At 37.1% G+C, this 21,686-nt stretch overlaps 1 protein-coding gene across 2 annotated transcripts; it reads right to left on the bottom strand.

Annotated features, from left to right (window-relative positions):
* Nucleotides 1-534: 534 nt before the first annotated feature.
* EBAG9 (estrogen receptor binding site associated antigen 9) lies at nucleotides 535-21,405 on the bottom strand. Of its 2 annotated transcripts, none has more exons than XM_035011771.1 (7): nucleotides 21,187-21,405; nucleotides 15,565-15,662; nucleotides 12,193-12,271; nucleotides 11,283-11,441; nucleotides 9,521-9,628; nucleotides 5,297-5,388; nucleotides 535-2,169 (listed from the first exon to the last, which is right to left on the bottom strand). In XM_035011771.1, the coding sequence occupies exons 2-7, from the start codon at nucleotides 15,645-15,647 to the stop codon at nucleotides 2,049-2,051; spliced, it is 642 nt and encodes a 213-aa protein (XP_034867662.1). In that variant the 5' UTR covers nucleotides 15,648-15,662; nucleotides 21,187-21,405; the 3' UTR covers nucleotides 535-2,048. The 2 variants fall into 2 exon arrangements, with proteins under 2 accessions (XP_034867662.1, XP_034867661.1); XM_035011770.1 differs by lacking the exon at nucleotides 21,187-21,405 and adding an exon at nucleotides 20,609-20,944.
* Nucleotides 21,406-21,686: the final 281 nt, after the last annotated feature.

The following is a 21,686-nucleotide window of genomic DNA, read 5'->3' as shown; positions in this document are numbered from 1 at the left end:
TCAGTTTACATACCAAGAGAGGTTAAAAAAAAAAATCCCCAAATTGCTCTTTATTCTTTTCATTAAAAAAGTCTTTCTTTCTAATCATACAAACAATTTCTAACCAGTCTTTACTTCTTTTTTTTTTTAATTTTTTTAAAGGTTTTTTTTGTTTTGTTTTGTTTGACAGAGAGAGAGACAGCGAGAAAGGGAACATAAGCAGGGGGAGTAGGAGAGGGAGAAGCAGGCCTCCCGCCGAGCAGGGAGCCCCATGCGGGGGCTCGACCCCAGGACCCCGGGACCACAACCCGAGCCAAAGGCAGATGCCTAACGACTGAGCCACCCAGGCGCCCTTGATCAAACAAAAATAAAAAAGCCAACAAAAAAACAAAATCCCACATCATGAAAGTCATGACCAAAATAGACTTCAATACTTGTCAACTACTGGGGAAAAGCAGTAAAATTTATTGTACTAAAGGAGAGGTTATCCTTTATGAACCCCAAATTTAGAGAAATCATGTAGCATTCCCATAACTAAAAATAAATAAATACAAATAAGGGAAGAGAATACATTTATTATTAAAAATTTGAATCTAATTCTATTTAATTGGAAGTTTATTGGCAGAAGTTCTAATAAACATGATAACTGAAAATGTGGCTTGGGATTATAAAAAGCAGATTTTTACCAAAGTTAAATTTCAACTAGATTCTACAATCACATTTAGTCTAGGAGCTTAGGCTAAGGACTTAGGGTGATCTCACTGTACAGGCTGTGATTTTACTCTGAAATATCATTTTAATTCAAACATATCAGCAGTAGTTAGCCTGTAGAGGATCTAGGACACTAAAAAAACCCCACAGAATGTTAATTTTGGGCAACAACCTTTATGAAAGTGAAAATCTTTAAAAATTCTAAAGCCATAGAAAATCAGTCTGAAAGTATTTTAATCATGGAGAAAAAATTAATAGGATTTAAACTATCAAACCTATTTTTTCCCTGTGAACACAGCATGTATCTATTTCCTTGAAACTCTTTTAGAGGCAGTCAACACCCCAAAATAAAAATATTATTCCTATCTCAGCTTAAAATTTAATAAATCAGTATTATCTTAGCCAACAACACAGTAAACTGCATTATGTCAGATATATAAAATTGATACAGAAATCATCTGAAAGCTTTGAAATATTAGAACCGAAGGCTTTCTGTGTTTGTAAATTAATGGCTTTTGTGTCGGGAGGGACTAAGGTACTTAAAACACTGTAACATCTTAAAATCTACAACAAAAGGAAAAAATTACTAATACTAGTTTTTAAAATTCACAAGTTAAAATAATGCAAAACAAATTTGTCATTTTTGCTGATTTTCAATGTTTATACATGCAGTATAAATTACAAATATGTATACCATTACAATACCATCTAAAAGAAAACGATGTATAAAATCTTTATGATAAATAAAATTATTGCATTTAATGTCATTTTCTTGAAAACCAAAGTCATCAAATTCCTTAACGTCATATTAAACATAAACATTACCAGTTCAAACTAGAAGAAATGTATGCCAATACCAGCTTCTGACAACAAAAATAAAGAGGTTAAAAGCCCTGCAGTTTGTCAGAGTTAGGTCAGATAATCATGGAAACAAGGGAATATTTAAAATTATTTATTTTATCATTATGCACAATGAAGGAAAGCATTATAGAGAGCAGAGTTCTTTCCCACCATAAAATTATTTACACCCATTTATTTAGCTAGAAACACTAGCTAGAAGAGGTACTGGTATATTCCATTTGTAATAATTTTTTACAGCAAACAACTGTCTTACACTTGGAGCATGTTGAAAAAAAATATTGCCTCGTAGGTCTTTTTTTTTTTTTTTTTTTGAGTCTCAATCACTAAGAGCTCAAGGTACTTTGAGAGAATCCTGGTCTCCTAGATGGTCTGATGAATGCACTAAAATCAAGCAATGTGTTTGTATTCTGAAAATATTCTTAAATCCATATAAATGTTGCTTGAGTTGTGGAGCTCATATCTCTCTTACTGGCACTATGACATGTGAAGGACATCCATTATGAAAGCTTCACGCCAATTTTGTTCTGTTCCTTTTTCATTAGCCGCTGTGCCTCCTTCTCCATTTTCTTCCTTTGTTGTTCTGCTGCTCTCTTTTCTCTGTCTGCTATCTTCTGCTGCCTGAAAAGAAACATATTCCTATTTTTACTTTTAGAAAATACCACACAGGTAAAATGGCGAATGAATTCCAGAAAGAAATAGCGGTGCCTTTTTATCAACATCAAATGTTAAGTTTGAAAAATCTTTCTTCTCACTGTTTTGAAAATTTCAAAGATTTTCAAAAACAGTATTTCTTTTAATCCTTAGAACACGACTTGCAAAATAAAAGTATTGTCTCTATGTTACCAATAAGTAAAATGAGGCACAAAGGCTAAGTGACTTACCCAAAGTCATAAGATTAAGTACAAGGAGACAAACCCACATCTTCTAATCCCTCTTCTTCAGATTATTTTCACTAAAACACTACTTCCATTGGACCACACCTTCTTTTTGATACCATTCTGAAAAGCCTGATGTTGAGGACTAAATCTCCTGTTCTTATAATAGTTAGAAACACTCTGCTGAAGGAAGTCAAGAACACAGATGTGCAGAACACAATGCACAAAGAAAATAGAAATGAAACACAAGCCTTCCAACTGGAAGCCAGAAATCTATTTAAGGATTAGCATTTGGCCAGCTCTACTGAGGAAGGGGCAGAATAGTGGGTACTTGCTGATTATACATTATGAGATACTTCCCTCCTCCCTGGCCCCTCCTTGACTCCACTGAGCTAGAACCACTGGCCTCTCTTTTGTTACTGATTGACTTGTGTGGAGAGTGGGAGTAGCAGGGGGTGACGAAATAGGACAAAGAAAAGAAGCTGGTCCTGGATCTAAGGTTTAAGGCATGAGAAAATAGTGAAGAAGCATGCAAGGTTGAGGGAGGAAGCTGTAGGTCACAGTTATGCATGGGATGGGCAACAGGAGGTTATAAAACAGAAAAATCCAGTGTGGATTACCTATGTTTGGGACAGCTCAAAGGGGACTCTGGCGAGTGAAACATATATACCATTCTCATCATATTTATAAGTGGGAGTGAGCAGAGTTGTGTATGACCAAAATTCGAGAAAGTAGACTTATTTTAGGCAATATTTTGACCTTCACCATCAATTAACTAAAGTTTCAGAAGAATAGTTTAACAGAAATCTACTTTTCACCAGCTCTGATCACTTCCTAGCAAAACTGATAATCTGCCCCCTAAAAAAGTCAAAATGCCCGTGGCAAAAAGGGAGCTAGAAAAGAATTATAAAGAGCTGGCTAGCTTACAAACAAGCAAGATCATCAAGCTTTCACCGGATTATTAGTTAAAGTATAAACATCAACAGTTAACGTTCCTGGAAAATGAGGCAATTTAGAGATGACTGCAGACAAAATCTGTTTTCCCTCTCCAGATACACACCTGGAATTACTGAAGTACCAGAATCTCCTTAACTTTACTGATTCCGGTACTGGCAGTATTAAAGTGGCAGTGGAAAACAGACTGAGAGGACACACAGTGTGACCACACTTCAAAACTTCGCGGTGTTCTTCTGGGGGCAGTAACAGCGCAGGAGTCCTCCAAGTGTCTTTGACTCTAACTTATGCAAATGGTAGCAGGAAGCATGCATATTACCAACTGATAGGTTCCCTCTCCTAAGCTGTCATATAACATAAAACACTAGGTTTAGGGTTTTGTTTTTTTCTTGTTTTGTTCAGAGTGCAAGAGGATAGAGCGTGGAAAAAAGGTACAGTGGGTATTAAGATACTTGGGAACTCATCAACTCTATAGTGCTGTCATTAAGATTACTGAATTCAGAATGAACAGATCCCTCTCCTTTATCCTGTGGTTAATGACACTAAAAATCACAAACCCCTGAAAATGTTCTAAAACACTTGGACTTCTATATCTATGATGTATCCAAAAAAGAGTAAAAGAAATAGATAACTTATCTTTTTTTTGATGATCCATGCAAAATAAATGTTGCCGTTTACAATTTTAAAAAGTCCTTTTACAGTGAATAATGATTAGATAAAAACTAAATATTTAAAACTCTCACAACTTTACTGACTTTTAAAAAGTGACGCATCCCTGTTTAAAAAAAAAAGCTGAAGGGGCGCCTGGGTGGCTCAGTTGGTTAAACGACTGCCTTCAGCTCAGGTCATGATCCTGGAGTCCCGGGATCGAGTCCCGCATCGGACTCCCTGCTCAGCGGGAAGCCTGCTTCTCCCTCTGCTTGTGCTCTCTCTCTCTGACAAATAAGTAAATAAAATCTTAAAAAAAAAAAAAGCTGAAAATAGGAAGGACCAGACCAAAAAAAAAAGTCAGCCATAACTCAACTGCACCCTCTGCTGGCTGTTCAAGATAACTGTAGTTAGTTGATGAAGACCGGAAGGGAAAACACAAAAATGAAATCAGTTGTTTTGTTATTTATTTTCTATCCCTATTATAAAAACAATCTTTTAAAATAAAAAACTTACATCACTGTGTTTTACTATATCATCTTTAAAAATAAAAAATGATTTAGATACATTTAAATATATGAGCTTTTCACCAGTGATGATGGTCACAAACTTTTTTAGGGTAAATATTGTTTACTCTTTGACCTAATGCAGCAGTAGCAAGAATTAAGTTTATTGCTCACAGAAACAAAGAAATAAGAACATAACACCAAAAAAACAAACTTGAAGACCTCAGGAATAATATTTTCTTCTCTGTAGAATGGATAGTACCCGACATAATTATTTACCTCGTAGGGCTTTTGAGTACATCAACTAAGCCATATATACAAATGTAGAGTGCTATATAAGTTATTTCCATCCGAATGTGCAGTGCTGGGCACTATTCTAGACCACGGGGAAACAAAAATAAAGGTATAATTTCTGACCTAAAGGAATATATAATGGTGGCTCACGTTTCAAGAGATAACTATGTTTTACAGGGAATGGAATACAAAGCAAATAGTATAATATGATGTATATATATAGAAGACCTAATTTGCCATTAATAACATTATTACTCTTTTGTTCCTATAATGCTTTAAATTCTAGGTTTCTGTGAGGTTTTAATCATATAAAATAGTATATGCAGTCTGAAATTTATACCTAAGCTCAAGTGAGAAAGAATGAAGAAAAATACAACTTTTGGCAGAATCAGCTTTCTTGACCTCAAATGCAACATGAACAAATTGAGTTCTTCTACTCAAGCTATAACGTAAGTATAACTAAAATACCTCAGAACTTCTTCTGCTTGCCAGGCCGCATCTTCTTCTTCTTCCCACGCGTTGGTATTTTCCTGCCAGGTATCTAAGTCACCTAATTCAGGCTACAACAAAGTGCAAAACAAAATTATGATAGTAAAGAGCTCCTCTTTCTCCACTTAGCAGTCAAGAAGAGTATCTGTTATAACATGACTCAGACCTTGTCACTCCCCTGTGCCTTCTTCACATATAAGGCCCAGATGACCAGGCCCTTGGTCTGCCTGGAACGGAGCTGTTTCTTGTGATGCATGACTTTCAGTACTCAACGGTCCTGGGCAGGTCCAGCTTTCTTCTATTTTATGTTTTATACTGATTCTTTTTTTTTTTTCCTGCCTACTTTAAGTTGGAATGGACAAGAATAGAACATTTCTTCTTTCTGTTTCTCTCTTTTTAGTGAAAGGACAGGGTGGGGGTGGGGGCAAGAGAAGAGACTAACTGGAGACGGAATTAGAGATGCCTAACTACTCTGTGCTGAGATGAACCAGAGGACCTGAAGTTTCCAAATTGGCACAGCCATTTCCATTTAAGCATAAGTAATTTATAGATTTTTTAGTGGTTCTTACTAGGTGGGTCCAAGGCAAAAACAACAAATCAGGCAAAATTTACTCTTTACCAGAGTACTTCCATATTGTGCTTTTTTTTTTGCCTGTCCTACTTACCTGATCCCAGTAGGCTGGCCTTCCACTATTTCTTTCATTATCCCCAGGCTGGACCTCTGAAAGTTCACTTTTTCTTCCACAAACCAATAAAAATGCTTATTCTGGAATGTTTAGTTAGGTGCAGAAGTGACTATGAGCATAAAATAACTTGCACCAATCTATGAATAGATTTATTACACTTTCTTTTGAGCACTTACACTTAAAACTGAAATTAAATGTGCGGTTTTTCTCCTCCTAACCATAAACATAATACCATCCTGTTAAAACTTTTTAGTGTATTTCTGGTTATCTGTTTAATATAAGTCTCTAAAAGTAGAATACCTAAATCAAATGAATTTTTTTTTTCAAGCCACTGAACCAAAATACAAATGACCCTCTTGAAAAACTATCCCAACTTATCCTACTGACAGCAACAGGTGGAAGTCTTGTTCCCCTGTACCTTTGTCAATACTGGTAATAGCCTTCTTTCATTTTGATAATTGGTTAAGATTTGATAATGGTGTCTTGTTATTTTACTTTCGATTTCTTTGAGAACTAATAAGATCAAACTTTTCTTCATGTTATCAGGCTATGTCTATTTCTTATTTGTAAATGTATCCATTTTTCCACTGAGGTGTTTGATTTTCTGTATATAAAACATTTAGACATAAAAAAAGTGAAATAAAACCACAAAAAGAGAGTGATATCTGATCCTTTAGTAGAGATGGCCTTCCAAGTTAAAAAGTTTTAAAGGATAAGATGGATAGAATTGCTACATAAAAACTAAACATAGGGCGCCTGGGTGGCTCAGTTGGTTAAGTGTCCAACTCTTAATCTCAGCTCAGGTCTTGATCTCAGGGTTGTGAGTTTAAGCCCCGCACTGGGCTCCATGCGGGGCATGGAGCCTACTTTAAAAAAACAAAACAAAACAAACCTAAACACATCTGCCCATCAAAAACATCCAAACCAAATTATAAAGCCAACAACAAACCAAAAAATTGTAAAAGATGACAGAAAAAAGTTAATATCCTTAGTATAAAAAGCTATCACAACAATACAAATGATTAAACTCCAGAAAAAAAAAAAAAAAAGAATGTGGAATTTAAAAGAAGAACCTAATTGGTAGAATGGGTGGTAAGATATTTTTGGAGTGGAGAACAAAGTGCAGTAGATTACCATTCCCTCCTAAGCAATGCCCACTTATTTCGTCTGCTGGGAGGAAAATATGTGGAAATAGCATTGGAGACATTCTCCATCTACCCTTCTCCATCTACCCTATTTACTCTTTCCAACTCTGCGAGGAGTTATATATTTACAACGTCATAATGAGCTATATTAGTGTTATAAAAACTTATAATTACAAGTAAGTGGCAAACATTTGCTAATTCACTGGATAAGTCTGAACCACTTTACAAATATGGATCAAACACGTGAATAAAGTATAAAATTTAGAAATATAAAATAAAAAATTAAACATGCTGTGCTACTTTAGAGAAATATCTATGGTGCTATTGTGTTCTCACAGCATGATGTAAATGCATAGGAGTTGGGGCACCTGGGTGGCTCAGTTGGTTAAGCATCTGCCTTTGGCTCAGGTCATCTCAGGGTCCTGGGATTGAGCCCCACAGTGGACTCCCTGCTCAGCAGAGAGTCTGCTTTTCCCTCTCTCCACTCATGTTCTTTCTGTCTCTCTTAAATAAATAAATCTTTAAAAAAATAAAAATAAAAAAGTAAACACATAGGAGTTACCAAAATTTGCATTATTTATAATAGTGCAATCATTTATTTAATACTGCACCTTCCGTACTAGAATGCATTCTTTTGAAGGAAGGACTCTTACTTTCCACTATAGTACTAGCACCAAGCACCCTGTCTCGCATTAGTAGGAATAATTTCTGACCCATGAATTAAAAATATACATAAACATGGGTCCCATAGAGAGATGGGGCCTCCGAAGCACCCATGCAGTTTCAACAAACAAATAAGATAGGCACATGTGGTGGTTTAAAACTATGTCTGCAAATTCTTTGGCACTCTTCCTTCAGAGGTAGAGCTTAATTCCTCTCCCCTTGCATGTGCGCTAGATTTAGGGACTAACATCCAATGAATAAAATAATGTGGAGGTGACAGTGACTTAAGACTAAGTCATAAACAAGCATTGTGGCTTCACCTCTGCCTGCCTTCTCTTTCTCGGGGATTGCTTGTTCTGGGACTGTCAACGGTTATGTTGTATGGAAACTCAAGCAGCCCTATGGAGAGGTCCATGGCAAGGAACTGAGGTTTCATGCAACCAACCAGCATTAATTTGCCAGGCATGTAAAGTGAGCCCCTTTGAAATGAATCCTCCAATTCCAGTCAAGCCTTCAGATGACTACAACCCCAGCTAATGATTTGCCTGGAAACTCATTAGAAACCCCGAGCCAGAACTACCCAGTTGAGGCACTCCTGGATTCCCAATCCATAGAAACTATATGAGATAAAGAAGGTTCACTGTTTTAAGCCACTAAATGTGGGGTTGTTATATAATAATAACATAATAAATTGGTCAATAATTACTAATCAATAATTAGTCAATCAAAACATGCTTAAGCTTAGATCTGGGGAGAAGTCTGGACTTTTTTTTTTTTTTAAAGTTATGGAGAGTTCTTTGATGATAATGATGACTACCTAGAGCGTCAGACTGTAAGTTTTTTTTTTAAAGATTTTATTTATTTATTTATTTATTTGAGAGAGAGAGAGAGCAAGAACAGTGCGGAGAAGCAGATTCCCCGCCAAGCAGGGAGCCCGATGCGGGGCTCCATCCCAGGACCCTGAGATCATGACCTGAGCCAAAGGCAGACACTCAACCAACTGAGCCACCCACGCACCCCTGGACATTGGTGTTTTTAAGACAATTCTCAGATACTTCCAAGGTTGAGAACCACAGTTATATACTTTCCTCACTACTTTTTGTCCTTCAAAGTGATGCATTTAAGTCAAACCTACTACAAGTCAAATTATACTTTAAATGTAAATATACTCTACTAGGGAAACAATTCATGACTCGCTTAAAAATAACCTGCTTCTAAGTTTAAATTTCAGTGGTAATCTCTTTAAAGGTCACATTTTAAAAAATTTTTTTAGAGAGGGAAAGTGAGAAAGCACGCATGTGCGCACACACGTGAAAAGGGGAGGGGCAGAGGGAGAGAGAGAATCTTCAGCAGGCTCTGTGCTGGGCACAGAGCCCAAGGCAAGTCTCAGTCTCACAACCCTGAGATCATAGCCTGAGCCGAAATCAAGAGTCGGACACTCAACCAACTGAGCCACCCAGGCGCCCCTAAAGGTCACATTTTGTAAGTAACATATTGTATTTGTCTTTTATGTGTCCAGTGGGACTCTGATCTTAGTAGCTGATGTAACTTACAATCTCATAAAAGGAAAAGACTGCAAAACTCCAGATTAATGTCTCTCATCTGCTAAGCCTGTTTTGAAGCACAGAAATACAAGTATTATGTTCAATTCAGTTTGATTTTTTTCAAGAAAACAAAAACCCTTGCCTACATATTATTAACATACTTACAGATTGATGAATAAAAGGCATATCCTGTGTAGCAGCTAATCTACTAGAGAAACCCGTGGTACCATCTGGGATGCCAAAATTTAATGGTTCTCTTTTCTTAATAATGATCTGAAAGATTAATTGAAACAGAATTATAGGAATATTTTACCCATCTTATAAAACAAACAAGCTAATTGAGTGACCAAAGTATTCTGTAATTATTTCAAATATGCCCTACCTTTCTTCTTTTAAAATTTATAATGTAAAGGTTTAAGTCTGTAAAGACTATCAAAATTCCTAGGCAATTGTCACACAAATCACTTACATACTAAGAAAAATTCCACTTTACTTTTTCTAAAAAAACAAACTTTCCTCTTCTCTCTCTAGACCCACAAAATATAAGCTGGCACTTTTAGTCACTGTATTAAATAAGAACACATGTCACATTCTACTAAAGTATAACCATCTCTCTTCATACGGTTATCTATGAATGCATTAGCTCTTTCAAGGCAGGAGTGTTAGCTTTGTACCTTAAAAACATTTTCAGTCTAACTAATTTATTAAGGTACTATTGAAATATTCTAGGTTCCTCTTAAGAGCAGGAATATACTTCCAAAATATAAGGTATTCATCTACTAAGACACGCAAACTCCTTGAGTTTGAGTTCAGCACTGAGACATTTGGACAACTTAACAAAAACAAAACTGATTACAGAATGTAAATGTTATCAGCCTTGAAATTGTAAAAATAAATTTATAGCTGAAACTGGTTGGGAGGTAGAAGAGGGTGAGAAGCCCTATTAGGAAAGGGTGGGATAAATAATGTCCTCATTTTATAAAGTGTGTTTTTAAGAAATATTTTCTATGCATGACTGAACAAGAAATAGAACTCTAAGCATTTTTTGTTTTGTTTTGTTTTGTTTTAATAGCAGAGTGACTAGTGAGGTAGACTGGAATAACAGCATCATATTTGGAAGAGGGGGAAGAGCAGTGAGGGTAGTATGAAATAAACCCTCATCTACCATAGTATGAAGTCAATGGACAATGTCTGTGATTAGTAAATCAAGGCACAGCAACATAAGCATATTATATATAGATATGATTTGAAAAAAACAACAACACTATAAGCCCAAACAGGAAAAGTTATCAGTGGTTGCTTCTGAGAAGTCGAATTGGCTATGGGGAATGATGGGGCAGAAGTCTGTTGCTTTTCACTATAAGATCTTCTATATTCTTTGATTTAAATTTTTTTTTAAAAAGTACATTTTTGATAAAAAGAAAGGAAAATATTTAGCTACTGTTCTTTTCCCAATAATTCCCTCCACCTTTAAGTGATCTTCCATATCCAACTCAAAAGGGACTAAGTAAAGTGTGGACGATTAACATAAGCCCACAACAATTATTCTGAGAGTCCTACATCAGTTTTATAATGGTTATAAACAATGGAAACTACACCTATCAGTCTGTAGTCATCACTAAACTGTGAACTCTTTTAAGGTCAGAACTTTATCTTAATCAGCTTAGTCTCTCTAGCAGAGACTGCAGTCTAGAATCTGGTCTACGGTTGGATTTCAGTAAATGCAAATATAACTTTAAAAGACTTGGGGATGCAACTTACTAGATCTATGTCTAGGTCACTTGAATATATAAGCTTGTTTAATATGTTAGAAAAGACAACAAATTGATCATTAGAAATAGGCTTTCTGGTTAATTATACTGTCTGATTCAAACATAGGAATCTGAAAAACAGTTTATTTAACCTCCCAAACCACTCTTTTACATACTTTCTGAGTTTTCCTTATAGTTGGTGTCATGTCCTTAAAATAGTCAGGTTCCAGTTGTTCCAAGGCATTTTGTTGTGTTGCTACATTCCCATTGCCTCCTTCAATCTTTACACTTGTGGGGGCGTCTTCGTCCCAGGAAGTCCATTCTTCAACATCCGTCTTCATTGAATCCATCAACAGTGTCAGCCACAAAGGGGTAACTTAACATCTCATTCATCATTTATTAGAAAAACAGGCTTTCTAAAACATTGGTTTTCAAACTTTTTGACCAACAGGAAAATAAAAATTTTATAAAACATACCAAAACTAGATCAAAAGTTTAAAAAAACACTTACTTTTATTAGAAGTTAGACAATTGGTTCTATCCATTAAAAAGCAAAAAACAAAACAAAAGCAAATGCTTTAAAACCTGAACTGACATTTAGAACTACAGTCCACAGAAAGAATATTGAAACTTGCATCCTAAGCCTAACCGGGTTGAATCCCTGATTGAAAAAAAAAAAAAAAAATTCTTCATAGGATTTATATAAGACAGAGTCTCAAATATAATATTCAAAATGTCCATGAAACAACCCCAAATTATTCAGTGAACAATCAGTAAATTTCAACTTGCATGGAATGATAACACAAATGTTATAATTATCTAAGACTTTAAGATAGTTATAAAAATACTTCAACAAGCAAAAGTAAACACTCTTGAAATCTATGGAAAAATAAAATAGAAAACTTCAGCAAAGTAACAGAAAATACTATGAAGAACCAAATAAAAATTTTAGAATTAAAAAATATAACAACAACAAAAGCCTGACCTGACTACCAAATTAATTTCCTGATATACTAATTAATGGTCTGTAGTCCAGTTTGAAAACCATGGTTCCGGAGCACTTATTCAAACTTAAACAAAAATTACCTGTTTAGGAACTGATGAATAATCAACTGTAGTTGGCAAAGTTATCTGGTCTCCGCTTAATTTCCGTCCTCTGCCAGATCTAAAATAAAAATGAAAATAGCTTATTTCAATAATTACCAAAACAAGCCTGAGTAAAACCACTATGGACAGTAAGGTAAAGCTAATAAAAAAGGTCTTTTATGGGGCGCCTGGCGGCTCAGTCATTAAGCGTCTGCCTTCGGCTCAGGTCAAGATCCCAGGGTCCTGGGATTGAGCCCCGCATCGAGCTCCCTGCTCAGTGGGAAGCCTGCTTCTCCCTTTCCCACTCGCCCTGCTTGTGTTCCTTCTCTCACTGTCAAATAAATAAAAATACCTTTAAAAAAAAAAGGTATTTTTATAATTTTACAATTATTTATTTTAACAATTAAGAGTTGCTCATTAAAATATGAAAAGAAAAGGCATGCATCAAATATCTTTTAAATGTGTTTAAAATCTTGGACAGGACAACAAAACTGCTTTTTGGCTTAGGACTCAGAATTATAGATAAACTCAGGAGGCATATAAAGACATAAACAAAAACAAAAATGCAAAGTAATTTCAAACCATATTCCTTCAAACCATGCTCTGTTGGTGAAGTTCTAGGACACCTATCCCTTTTTTCGTGTGTGTGTGTGGTTTTTTTTGTTTGTTTGTTTTTGTTTTTTAAGATTATTTGATAGAGAGAGAGAGAACACACCTGTGCACAAGAGCGGGGGAGGAGCAGAGGGGGAGAATCTTCAAGCAGACTCCTCATGGAGCTTGGTCCCACGACCCATGAGGTCATGACCTGAGCCAAACCAAGAGTTGGATGCTCAGCCAACTGAGCCACGCAGGTGCCCCTACCTATGCCGTTTTAACCAGGATGGCTTGGCTTTTGTTTGTTTTACTGATTTGTTTTTTTGGTAAGATTACCTATTATTAAAAGTTTGAAAATCACTGGGTTGAACTAAACTAATTGATAAGGATTAGTAGGAGAAGCACTATATTAAACAAAATAGGTATCATAACTCAATTGCTAAAGCATGGGCTATGGAAACTATGTAAACCATAGTTTTAAATGTTACGTCTATTAATTATGAGTCTAGTTAGAATCAATAAGCCTCTCAGCTTCAATATCCTCATCTGTAAAATGTAGGTATTCAAACCTACTTTTGTAGGGTTGTTATAGGGATTTAACTAAGTAACATATTTAATGCAGCTAGACACTAGACAGTGCCAGGTATATACTAAAAAAAAAAATGGTAGCTATTATAAATGATTAATCACTTGCTTCATTTCAAATAATCTATACAGCATCTACTTAGAGCAAACTGGTAAAGTTTGTTATTTTTACTACAAGATTAGAAATCATATTTTGTTTAAAGGATAAATAGAAAACACAGTCTACTACTAAATTTATGATGTGGACCTGCTACTTTTAGAACACATGATCTAGGTTCCTTCTGACACATAAGAAAAGCTTATTCTAACAAGTCAGTTTTCTTTAAAAGTGAACATACAATGAATCCTAAATAAATTATTGTGAAATTTATAGTGGCAACAACTGTCCTTAATATTTTTTAAATCAAATGCATTCTTTTACCAAAAGTATTTTAGTTTTAGAAAATACATATGTAAAGAGAAAAACACCCATAATTTATCTTCTGTTAACCTCCAGCCTTCTGGCAATTAATACCAATTAATTCTGGCAATTAGTACTTTACTTTGTGAATTTCTGGCCATTCCTCTTCACGCTCTAATGATCTGAGCACTTAGTTCACTATTTTGCCTACTTCCCAAACCCTGTCCTCTTCCTGGGTAAGTTCTATAGTCACCAGAATTTTCCATTTCTTTCTTGACCTTTCCTCCTCCAGTGATCATCTGCACTCTATTTCATCCACTCATTCCCTTTGCCATACTATGGACCCATTTTTTAAAAAATCCCCAATCACTCTACTTCTAACAATAAATGTCCTTAATCCTCAGAGTTTTAATAGTTATAAATGGCCACTTAGCCAGAGGATATATTTCCTGGCCTCCTTTGAAGCTAGGTGGTCATATGATCCTTAGCATATGTTTAAGCTCTAGACAGTAAGCTTGAGAACTGAAGTGTTGTGTGCAACTTCTAAATCAAGTCTGCCAGAAAAGAGAACTGACAGCCTTCTACTTCCTCTTTTACTATACCCTCCTCTGTGTGTCAGTACTTTTTTTTTTTTCACAGTACTCCTGGCCAAAACAAATACCTAACAGTTCCATTGATTACATAATTAGACCCAAACAATTAATACTTATTTATGTCCTAACTACACAGCAGCCATTTGCAAAAATACTACATATAAAGAAAAACAATATTTTGATTTCATTCTTAAAGAACAACAATCACTAATGGAACATATGTGTGGGGCTACTGGATACTGCACAGCTTCTCAAAACTCGAAATCAGAATGGATACTACCGTACTCATTTTCTGTTCCATATTAATTTTAGGTTCAGTACTTGCTTTAGTTACAACCTAAATCCTAGCTTTGCAAAGACAGGTCACTAAAAATACAAGTAAACAAAAACTTATCTCAAACATTCAAGAATATCTGCAAAAGTAATGCTGCACGATCTAATGTTACAAATGTGAACTACCTTGAGCTAGTAGCTTGTGCAGCGTTTAACAGATGTTGACTATCCCATTCACTGTGTTTTGCTAGAAATTAAAAAAAATCCTGATGATACCCCTGTGAGTTTAATGTGAAGCCCTGAAGTGCCTCCGCACATAGTTCTAGGGTACAGTATAGAACTACAGAACTATAGCTCTAGGGTATAGCTGTGTGACAAAAATAGAAGGAATTCAAATCTTTGGATGACTTACTGAAGTAGAATGACTTATCTGACTAGGACTAAACAGTCCACATTCCACATTCTGGAATATTATTTAAGAGACCAAAAAAAAAAATCTATTTTGTGTGGGGTTTTTCTGTGCAAGTGTTTTTTTAATACAAAAACATTCATATTATAGTATATAAAGAAATACTTATTCCTAATTCCACCTAACCATCTTAAAACATTCTGGTAATGAAATAATTATGTACATAAAAACTGTCTTATTACAATGAAAATTGACTTGCTTTTTTCTGAAATTCTATAGGAATAAGAATACGATTTTACTTAAAGATGTAAGAATTTGAAAGAATGAAAAGAAGTGAAACTCTACTTTCTAGATCTGAAGTAGAGAAAATATATTTAAAAAAAATACCAGACAGTAACAAATGAATACTATAATCAAGTTTAGCTTAAGTATAGTCTGCCCTGCCTTTTTGTAATTATGAAGGCATCCAAAACCAGCAAGAAGAGAAACAAGTCAATTTGAACCTAAAATTTGTTTACCTGCATATTAATCTCTTTAGGAATGAGAATACTGTAGCGAGGCAGGTGCAAACTTTAAATAACCGAAACTGTGTGATAGCCATGGTGGGAATCAAAACCTGTGGAAAAAGCACAAAAATAAATGCACTTAGCTGATTTCATAAGCTATATTCCCATTCTCAAGTCAGGCTGAAAGGTCCTATTATGAGTTGTGAAAATCAGACATTTTTTTACTTTTCTTCAGAAACCACAAATATAACACAGTAAATTTTATTTTATTTTATTTTAAGGATTTTATTTATTTATTTGAGAGAGCGAGAGCACATGCGAAAAGGGGGCAGGGAGAGGCAGAGGGAGAGAAAGAATCTCAAGCAGACTCTGTGCTAAGCATGGAGCCCAACGCAAGGCTTGATCTTACAACCCTGACATCACAACCTGAGCCAAAATCAAGAGTCAGGAACTCAACCAACTGAGTCACCCAGGCGCCCCATACACAGTAAATTTTAAAATTAAAATGTAAATCATACTGACAATTCAAGAAACAAGATTTTTTTTTTTAAGATTTTTTATTTATTTGACAGAGAGACACAGCAAGAGAGGGAACACAAACAGGGGGAGTGGGAGAGGGAGAAGCAGGCTTTCCACGGAGCAGGGAGCCGGATGCGGGGCTTGATCCCAGGACCCTGGGACCATGACCTGAGCCGAAGGCAGATGCTTAATGACTGAGCCACCCAGGTGCCCCCAAGAAACAACATTTTTAAGTTTTCAATAGATGAGAGGAAAAAAGCCTTTCTGAAATATTCTCAGAATATTTTTTAACTGAATTTCAATTACCTATTTATGTATTATTTTCTACTAAAAAATCAAAAAAGCATAAAACAGTATATATTGAATCTTTTGTACCTTTTGAAGTTTGAACCACATGAACATAACAGTATTATTCAAAACATTTTTAACTTTTAGATAGATACATTTTATTATGCCCATTTTAAAGATGAGGAAATTAAGGGAGGTCAAATAACTTGCCCAAAGTCACATAGCTACTAACTTGAAAGTAACAACAGAGATCATCTAGTCCAGTGGTTCATATATCTGGGGATCCTTTAAAGATATGATACCTGGATCTAACCCCAGTAAATCGATTAAATCATATTCTCTAAGGGGCAAGTTCCAGTTAAACTAATAAGACTACAAAGGAGACAAAATACAGTCAACAGAAAAGGGAGCCAAAAAAAAAAAAAAAAGGCAGGGGAGAACAGAAAACAAGGTAAAGGGGAACAAATAACATATGGGACAAGAATAGGGAAAATATACCATGCTAATACTAATCAAAAAGAAGTTGAAGTGACTATTTCAATGTCAAAGAATAGATTTCAGAGAAAATAATATTAGCAGGCATAAAAATGGTCCTTTCATAATGATAAAAGGGTCAGTAAATCAAAAGCACGTAATAATCCAAAATATGTAAGTCCCTAATAACAGAATTATGCCAATATCATAAATAAGAGGTGACATTACCAGAGAGTCTGCAGATATTAAAAGGGTATTGAGAAAATATTACAAACAACTGATACCTATATCTATAGGCATATAGATCTATGCTTCAGTCTGAGTAATATCAACACCAGTATACTACATATACCGTTTGTAGGTTATGCCTTATATAAAAACAAAACAAAAACAGAAAGCAAGGAAACACAGTTAACTCTTGTGATACCTGATCCTAATTACTCTGTAGAGCCACTACTGCCATTCCCTTCAAAGAAGGGCAAAACACACAGCTAGCTCTTTTTATTGCTAGAATTACAAATGTAGAAAGGCCAAGTAGACTCTTCACAGTAACAGAGTTCCAAAAGGCTCCCTTAGCAATGCCCATACATTGAGGTTGTATCTCCACATGAGCTCAATGATTTACTGAATGCCTGTATTTGCAGTTGACATACTAATTGCAAGGATGGAAAGAACAGTGACTCCATGAGAATGAACCAAAAAATTTAAGAATTTCACTATTCAAGTAACTTAAATACTTCTGACAAAAAGAAAGAAACCAATTAGTGGTTTACTAGGTTTCAAAAAATGCAAAAGTTTTGACTTCTCCTTTCTCTTAGCCCTATTATGTCCAAACTGCCAAAAGGCCTTACTCCATTTCCTAATACTGCCTATATTCTTCCCTATTTCCACTGCAATCTCCCTAGCATAAGCCTTTATTACGTCTTGCTGGGGTATTATAAAACCTTTTTTTTTTTTTTTAAGATTGATTTATTTGAGAAAGAGAGAGAGAATGAGTGTGGGGAGGGGCAGAGGGAGAGAATCTTCAAGCAGAGTCCCCACTGACCGCAGAGCCCTCTATGCAGGGCTTGATCCCAGAACCCGTGCATGAGATCTTGACATGAGCCGAAACTAAGAGTCAGACGCTTAATCAACTAAGTCACCCAGGTGCTCCTATTATAAAGTCTTCTTAATTCCAGTATGTTTCTCTTACCACACTTACATTCTCTACTTTGTACTATAGTTATTTCTATATACCTTATCTGCCCTGTACAATCCTTCCCCAGAGGATCTTGTTTATCTTGTACCTCCAGTTATCAGTTGCAAAGTAACACCTGAAAGGTTTAACTACTTCATTATGACTAGAATGACCTGACAGTTAAGATGATGAATAAAAGCTCCATTTTAAAGTTGATTTGTCAAGAATAAAACTCTTAACCAAAAGAAGGCAAACTTCCCTATATGAAAATTTAGGCTAAATTTTTATAAAAATTATAAACAAAACAAGATAGCTAGAAAAGAGATTGTATGGAATGTGGCACTTGGGGGAAAAGGGGACAGAACTGAGGAGATAATCAGGAAGTTTTGAAGGGAGAAGACATATAATATTTAAGGACTGGGGAGAGGAGTGGGTCTCAGGATATATACATGAATGCAGAGTTGAAAATACATTTCATATAGAGCCTTGGTAACCACTGTCACCACCTTGCCACAAATATTATTGTCATTGTTCAGTATTTGTCAACTTGAATGACTTCAATGGTAACTGGAAACAAAATTTAAAATTTTGCCCAACATAAAAACAGAAAATGGGACTATTATTGACAATAGAATAGAATTCTCTTCGTAGCAATTAAAAATATCCTCATTCTTCAGAAAATTTTCTTTTGTAATTATCAAAAAGATCTAATATTCGTTGACCAGCTCCTATATGCCAAGCATGATCTAAAAATTATGTCTCTCAACCCATAAAACAATCTTATGAGATAGATACTACTGCTCTCATTTCATAGAACTGAAGCACAGAGAGTAAGCGCATGTTTCCATGCTCCTACAACCAATGACTCAGATTTAAACCTAGGTCTATTTAATTCAAAAGCCAAGAACATCTCACTAACAACAAACATTCTTACTAATTCAGTGATGATATTATAATTTACGGACTAAATTTTCTAGCCGGTTGCAATGAAATGGGGAAAATGCAATCAAGTTAACTATCAAAACTTTTTATCAATTACACTGATTTGCAAGCTGGAATATTCTTTGGGACCCACAGTTACTTAATGTTCCAATTCAATTCAACAAACATATATATATTTAGCACCTACTATCTAACAGATGCTACCCTGGGTAATGGGAAAAACTACTGACCCAATACAGAGAAACCAAGTGTTTGTTGCTCAGTTGTCACAGGCTAGTGACAATGCAAGGGACTGAGGAGACAGGGCCCCAATCAGTCTTGCTCGGTTTGGTATTTCTAGGTCTTAGCCAATGCCAAGCACACAGTAGGTACTCAACTATTTGTTGAAGGGAATGTTAATGTTCCTTGAGCACTCAGTATGTTCAAAACATAGTTCTAGACAATGTATCTTCTATCATATCACTGGAATCCTAAGGACAAAGGAGGTAAATTCCACTATACCCATTTAACGCATGTGGCTGACAGGCTCCAGAGGATTTACTCACCCACAATTTAAAGAGACTGACCCAAAGTCTAGGCTCTCCTCATACCATATCCCTTTGATAAACCTTTTAATTTTATACTCATTGCCTCAGTTTGGTTTTTTTTTTTTTTTTTAGATTTTATTTATTTGACAGAGAGACACAGCGAGAGAAGGAACACAAGCAGGAGGAGAGGGAGAAGCAGGCTTCCCGCCAAGCAGGGAGCCCGACGCGGGGCTCGACCCCAGGACCCTGGCATCATGACCTGAGCCGAAGGCAGACGCTTAACGACTGAGCCACCCAGGCACCCCCTCAGTTTGATTTTTGAATGCCCTTTAGGTAGCCAATTTAAGTAGGCATCTTAGGCTACTTTGCACTTTGGTCACTTAAAAATACTTTCTAAAACTGAGAATTGCTAATATAACCTAATTTTCAAATTAAAATTTCCTTTAAAATTAGGTGGAAAATACAAAAACTTGAGATATAGCAGGAAAAGGATCAGAATTATGAAGCAACCTATTCTCAGGGCTTTTGGAGAAATGACATCTCTAGGAAATCAACAGGAATGAGAGCTCAGCTAGGTCAAGTGAGGAAGATTCACCTACAATTTTAAAAATACACTGCGTTAGAAGCTGCAAAATTAAATATATCTTTCTTTCTTGTAATTCCCCGTAAACTGCGGGTGAGACCCTTTCAGTAGAGTCACTGTGTTACAAGTCATTAAACAAGCCAAGCCAAAATCTTTTCGTATACACTAGAGTAAATAAGTCTTCAATTGCTGTAATTCTAAAAATATGTTTGAAATTTTTCAATACCAAAATTTTTAAAACCATGTGACTTAGTACAATACAGAACAGCCTCAAACTGTTTGTAACTCTCAAGCTGACTAAGGACTATCGCAAGTCTCCAAAAATAAAATTTACCTGAACTCACTTATGTGAAAAACCAAGGAGAAAGGGAACTAAAAGTAGAATGTGGGAGCGGGTTGAAAAGTGGACTGTATCACCTCTGGCCACTCAAAGTCAGGCCCTCAAATACGTGACACCGACTCCTACGAGGGCAGAGTTAAGGTCTCCTGAATGACTCAAAAGGCACGAGTTGCATAACTAAAATGCTTTAACTTCTGATTACCCACCTGAAATTGGCTGATGAAAAAAAAATCACACCCACTGTACAGATGAGAAAAAAGACAAGAGCGTTTTCAAGTTACACAATCCGACGCCATGCACTCGGCGCTCTGTGAAACGCTCTAAATCGCTGGAGATGGGTGCAGGGTAGGTTGGGATTTGGATTTTGGAAAAATCCGGGAAGGAGCAAGGCCTGTAAAGGAGGGGCAGGAAGGACGAGCAAATTTCCCTGCTGGAGGCCCATTCCGCGCCTGGAGGGTTTCTGCGCCCGCGTCCCGCAGGCGTGTCTCCCACGCGGGAGCGCGGCATGGTGAGGGCTGCGCGCTCGGGGCCCGCTCCCAGTCGCAGTTCCTTCACCCCGGAGGTCACTCCGACCCGGAAACAGTACCCCAGAATGGCAGTCGGCCGTGGAAGGGAGAAACCCGGTGGAGGGACGAAAAGGTGGGAGGGCGGGAAGTGCGAGGCGAAGAGGAGGGCTGACCAGGGAAAGGCAGAAGACCCCCAACCCACCCAAGGACCAGGCTGGGTTCGGGGGGCAGGGAGGGGGGAAGCCCCTCGCGGGCACGCGCGAGTCGCACACACTCACCTGCCCCTCCCCCTCCCCGCCCGCCCGGCGGAGGCTCCGAGCTGCCGCGGGCCGCGCGCGCAACCAAGGCGCGCGCACGCGCACTGCCGGTCGCTTCCTCGAGCTCGCGCTCCGCCCGTTCAGTCCCAGCCCCGCTCATTCAAAGCCGGGCGCGCGCTCCGTCGCAGCCGCCGTTGCCTCCGCGCAGCTGCCATGGCCGCCCCCTCCTCGGGAAACCATCCCCCAGCCCCTCCCACTTCGCCCTCCTGGAAGGCGGTTCTTGGTGGTCTCCAGGCCCTCACTTCCGCACCCCGCCCAGGTCCTGTCTGGCCCAATAGACGAGAGGCTGAGGGTCCGGCGACTGGGCTAAGCCAATGAGCGCCTGGGGGGCGGGGCGAGCGGCGGCCGGCGTGGCTGTGGCCGAGGCTCGGTCACGGGTAGGTGTTCTGTGACCGTTGCTGGCTGCACAGGGTGTTCTGCTGCAAAGTGCATGGGCTCCTTCTGTGTTGCCCTACTTTCAG

Source organism: Mirounga leonina, unplaced genomic scaffold, assembly GCF_011800145.1.
Source record: "Mirounga leonina isolate KUSES-001 unplaced genomic scaffold, KU_Mleo_1.0 Mir_165, whole genome shotgun sequence".
Classification (NCBI taxonomy): Eukaryota; Metazoa; Chordata; class Mammalia; order Carnivora; family Phocidae; genus Mirounga; species Mirounga leonina.
This window is presented reverse-complemented; position numbering and strand designations above follow the sequence as displayed.

Excerpts from the sequence above, each read along its gene's own strand:
- EBAG9 (XM_035011771.1), bottom strand. The coding sequence starts at position 15,647 with ATGGCTATCACACAGTTTCGGTTATTTAAAGTTTGCACCTGCCTCGCT. Across the intron at positions 5,389-9,520 it reads TGCCTTTTATTCATCAATCT|CCTGAATTAGGTGACTTAGA; the intron begins GTAAGTATGTTA and ends ACTTTGTTGTAG. Across the intron at positions 2,170-5,296 it reads CAAGCAGAAGAAGTTCTGAG|GCAGCAGAAGATAGCAGACA; the intron begins GTATTTTAGTTA and ends GTTTCTTTTCAG.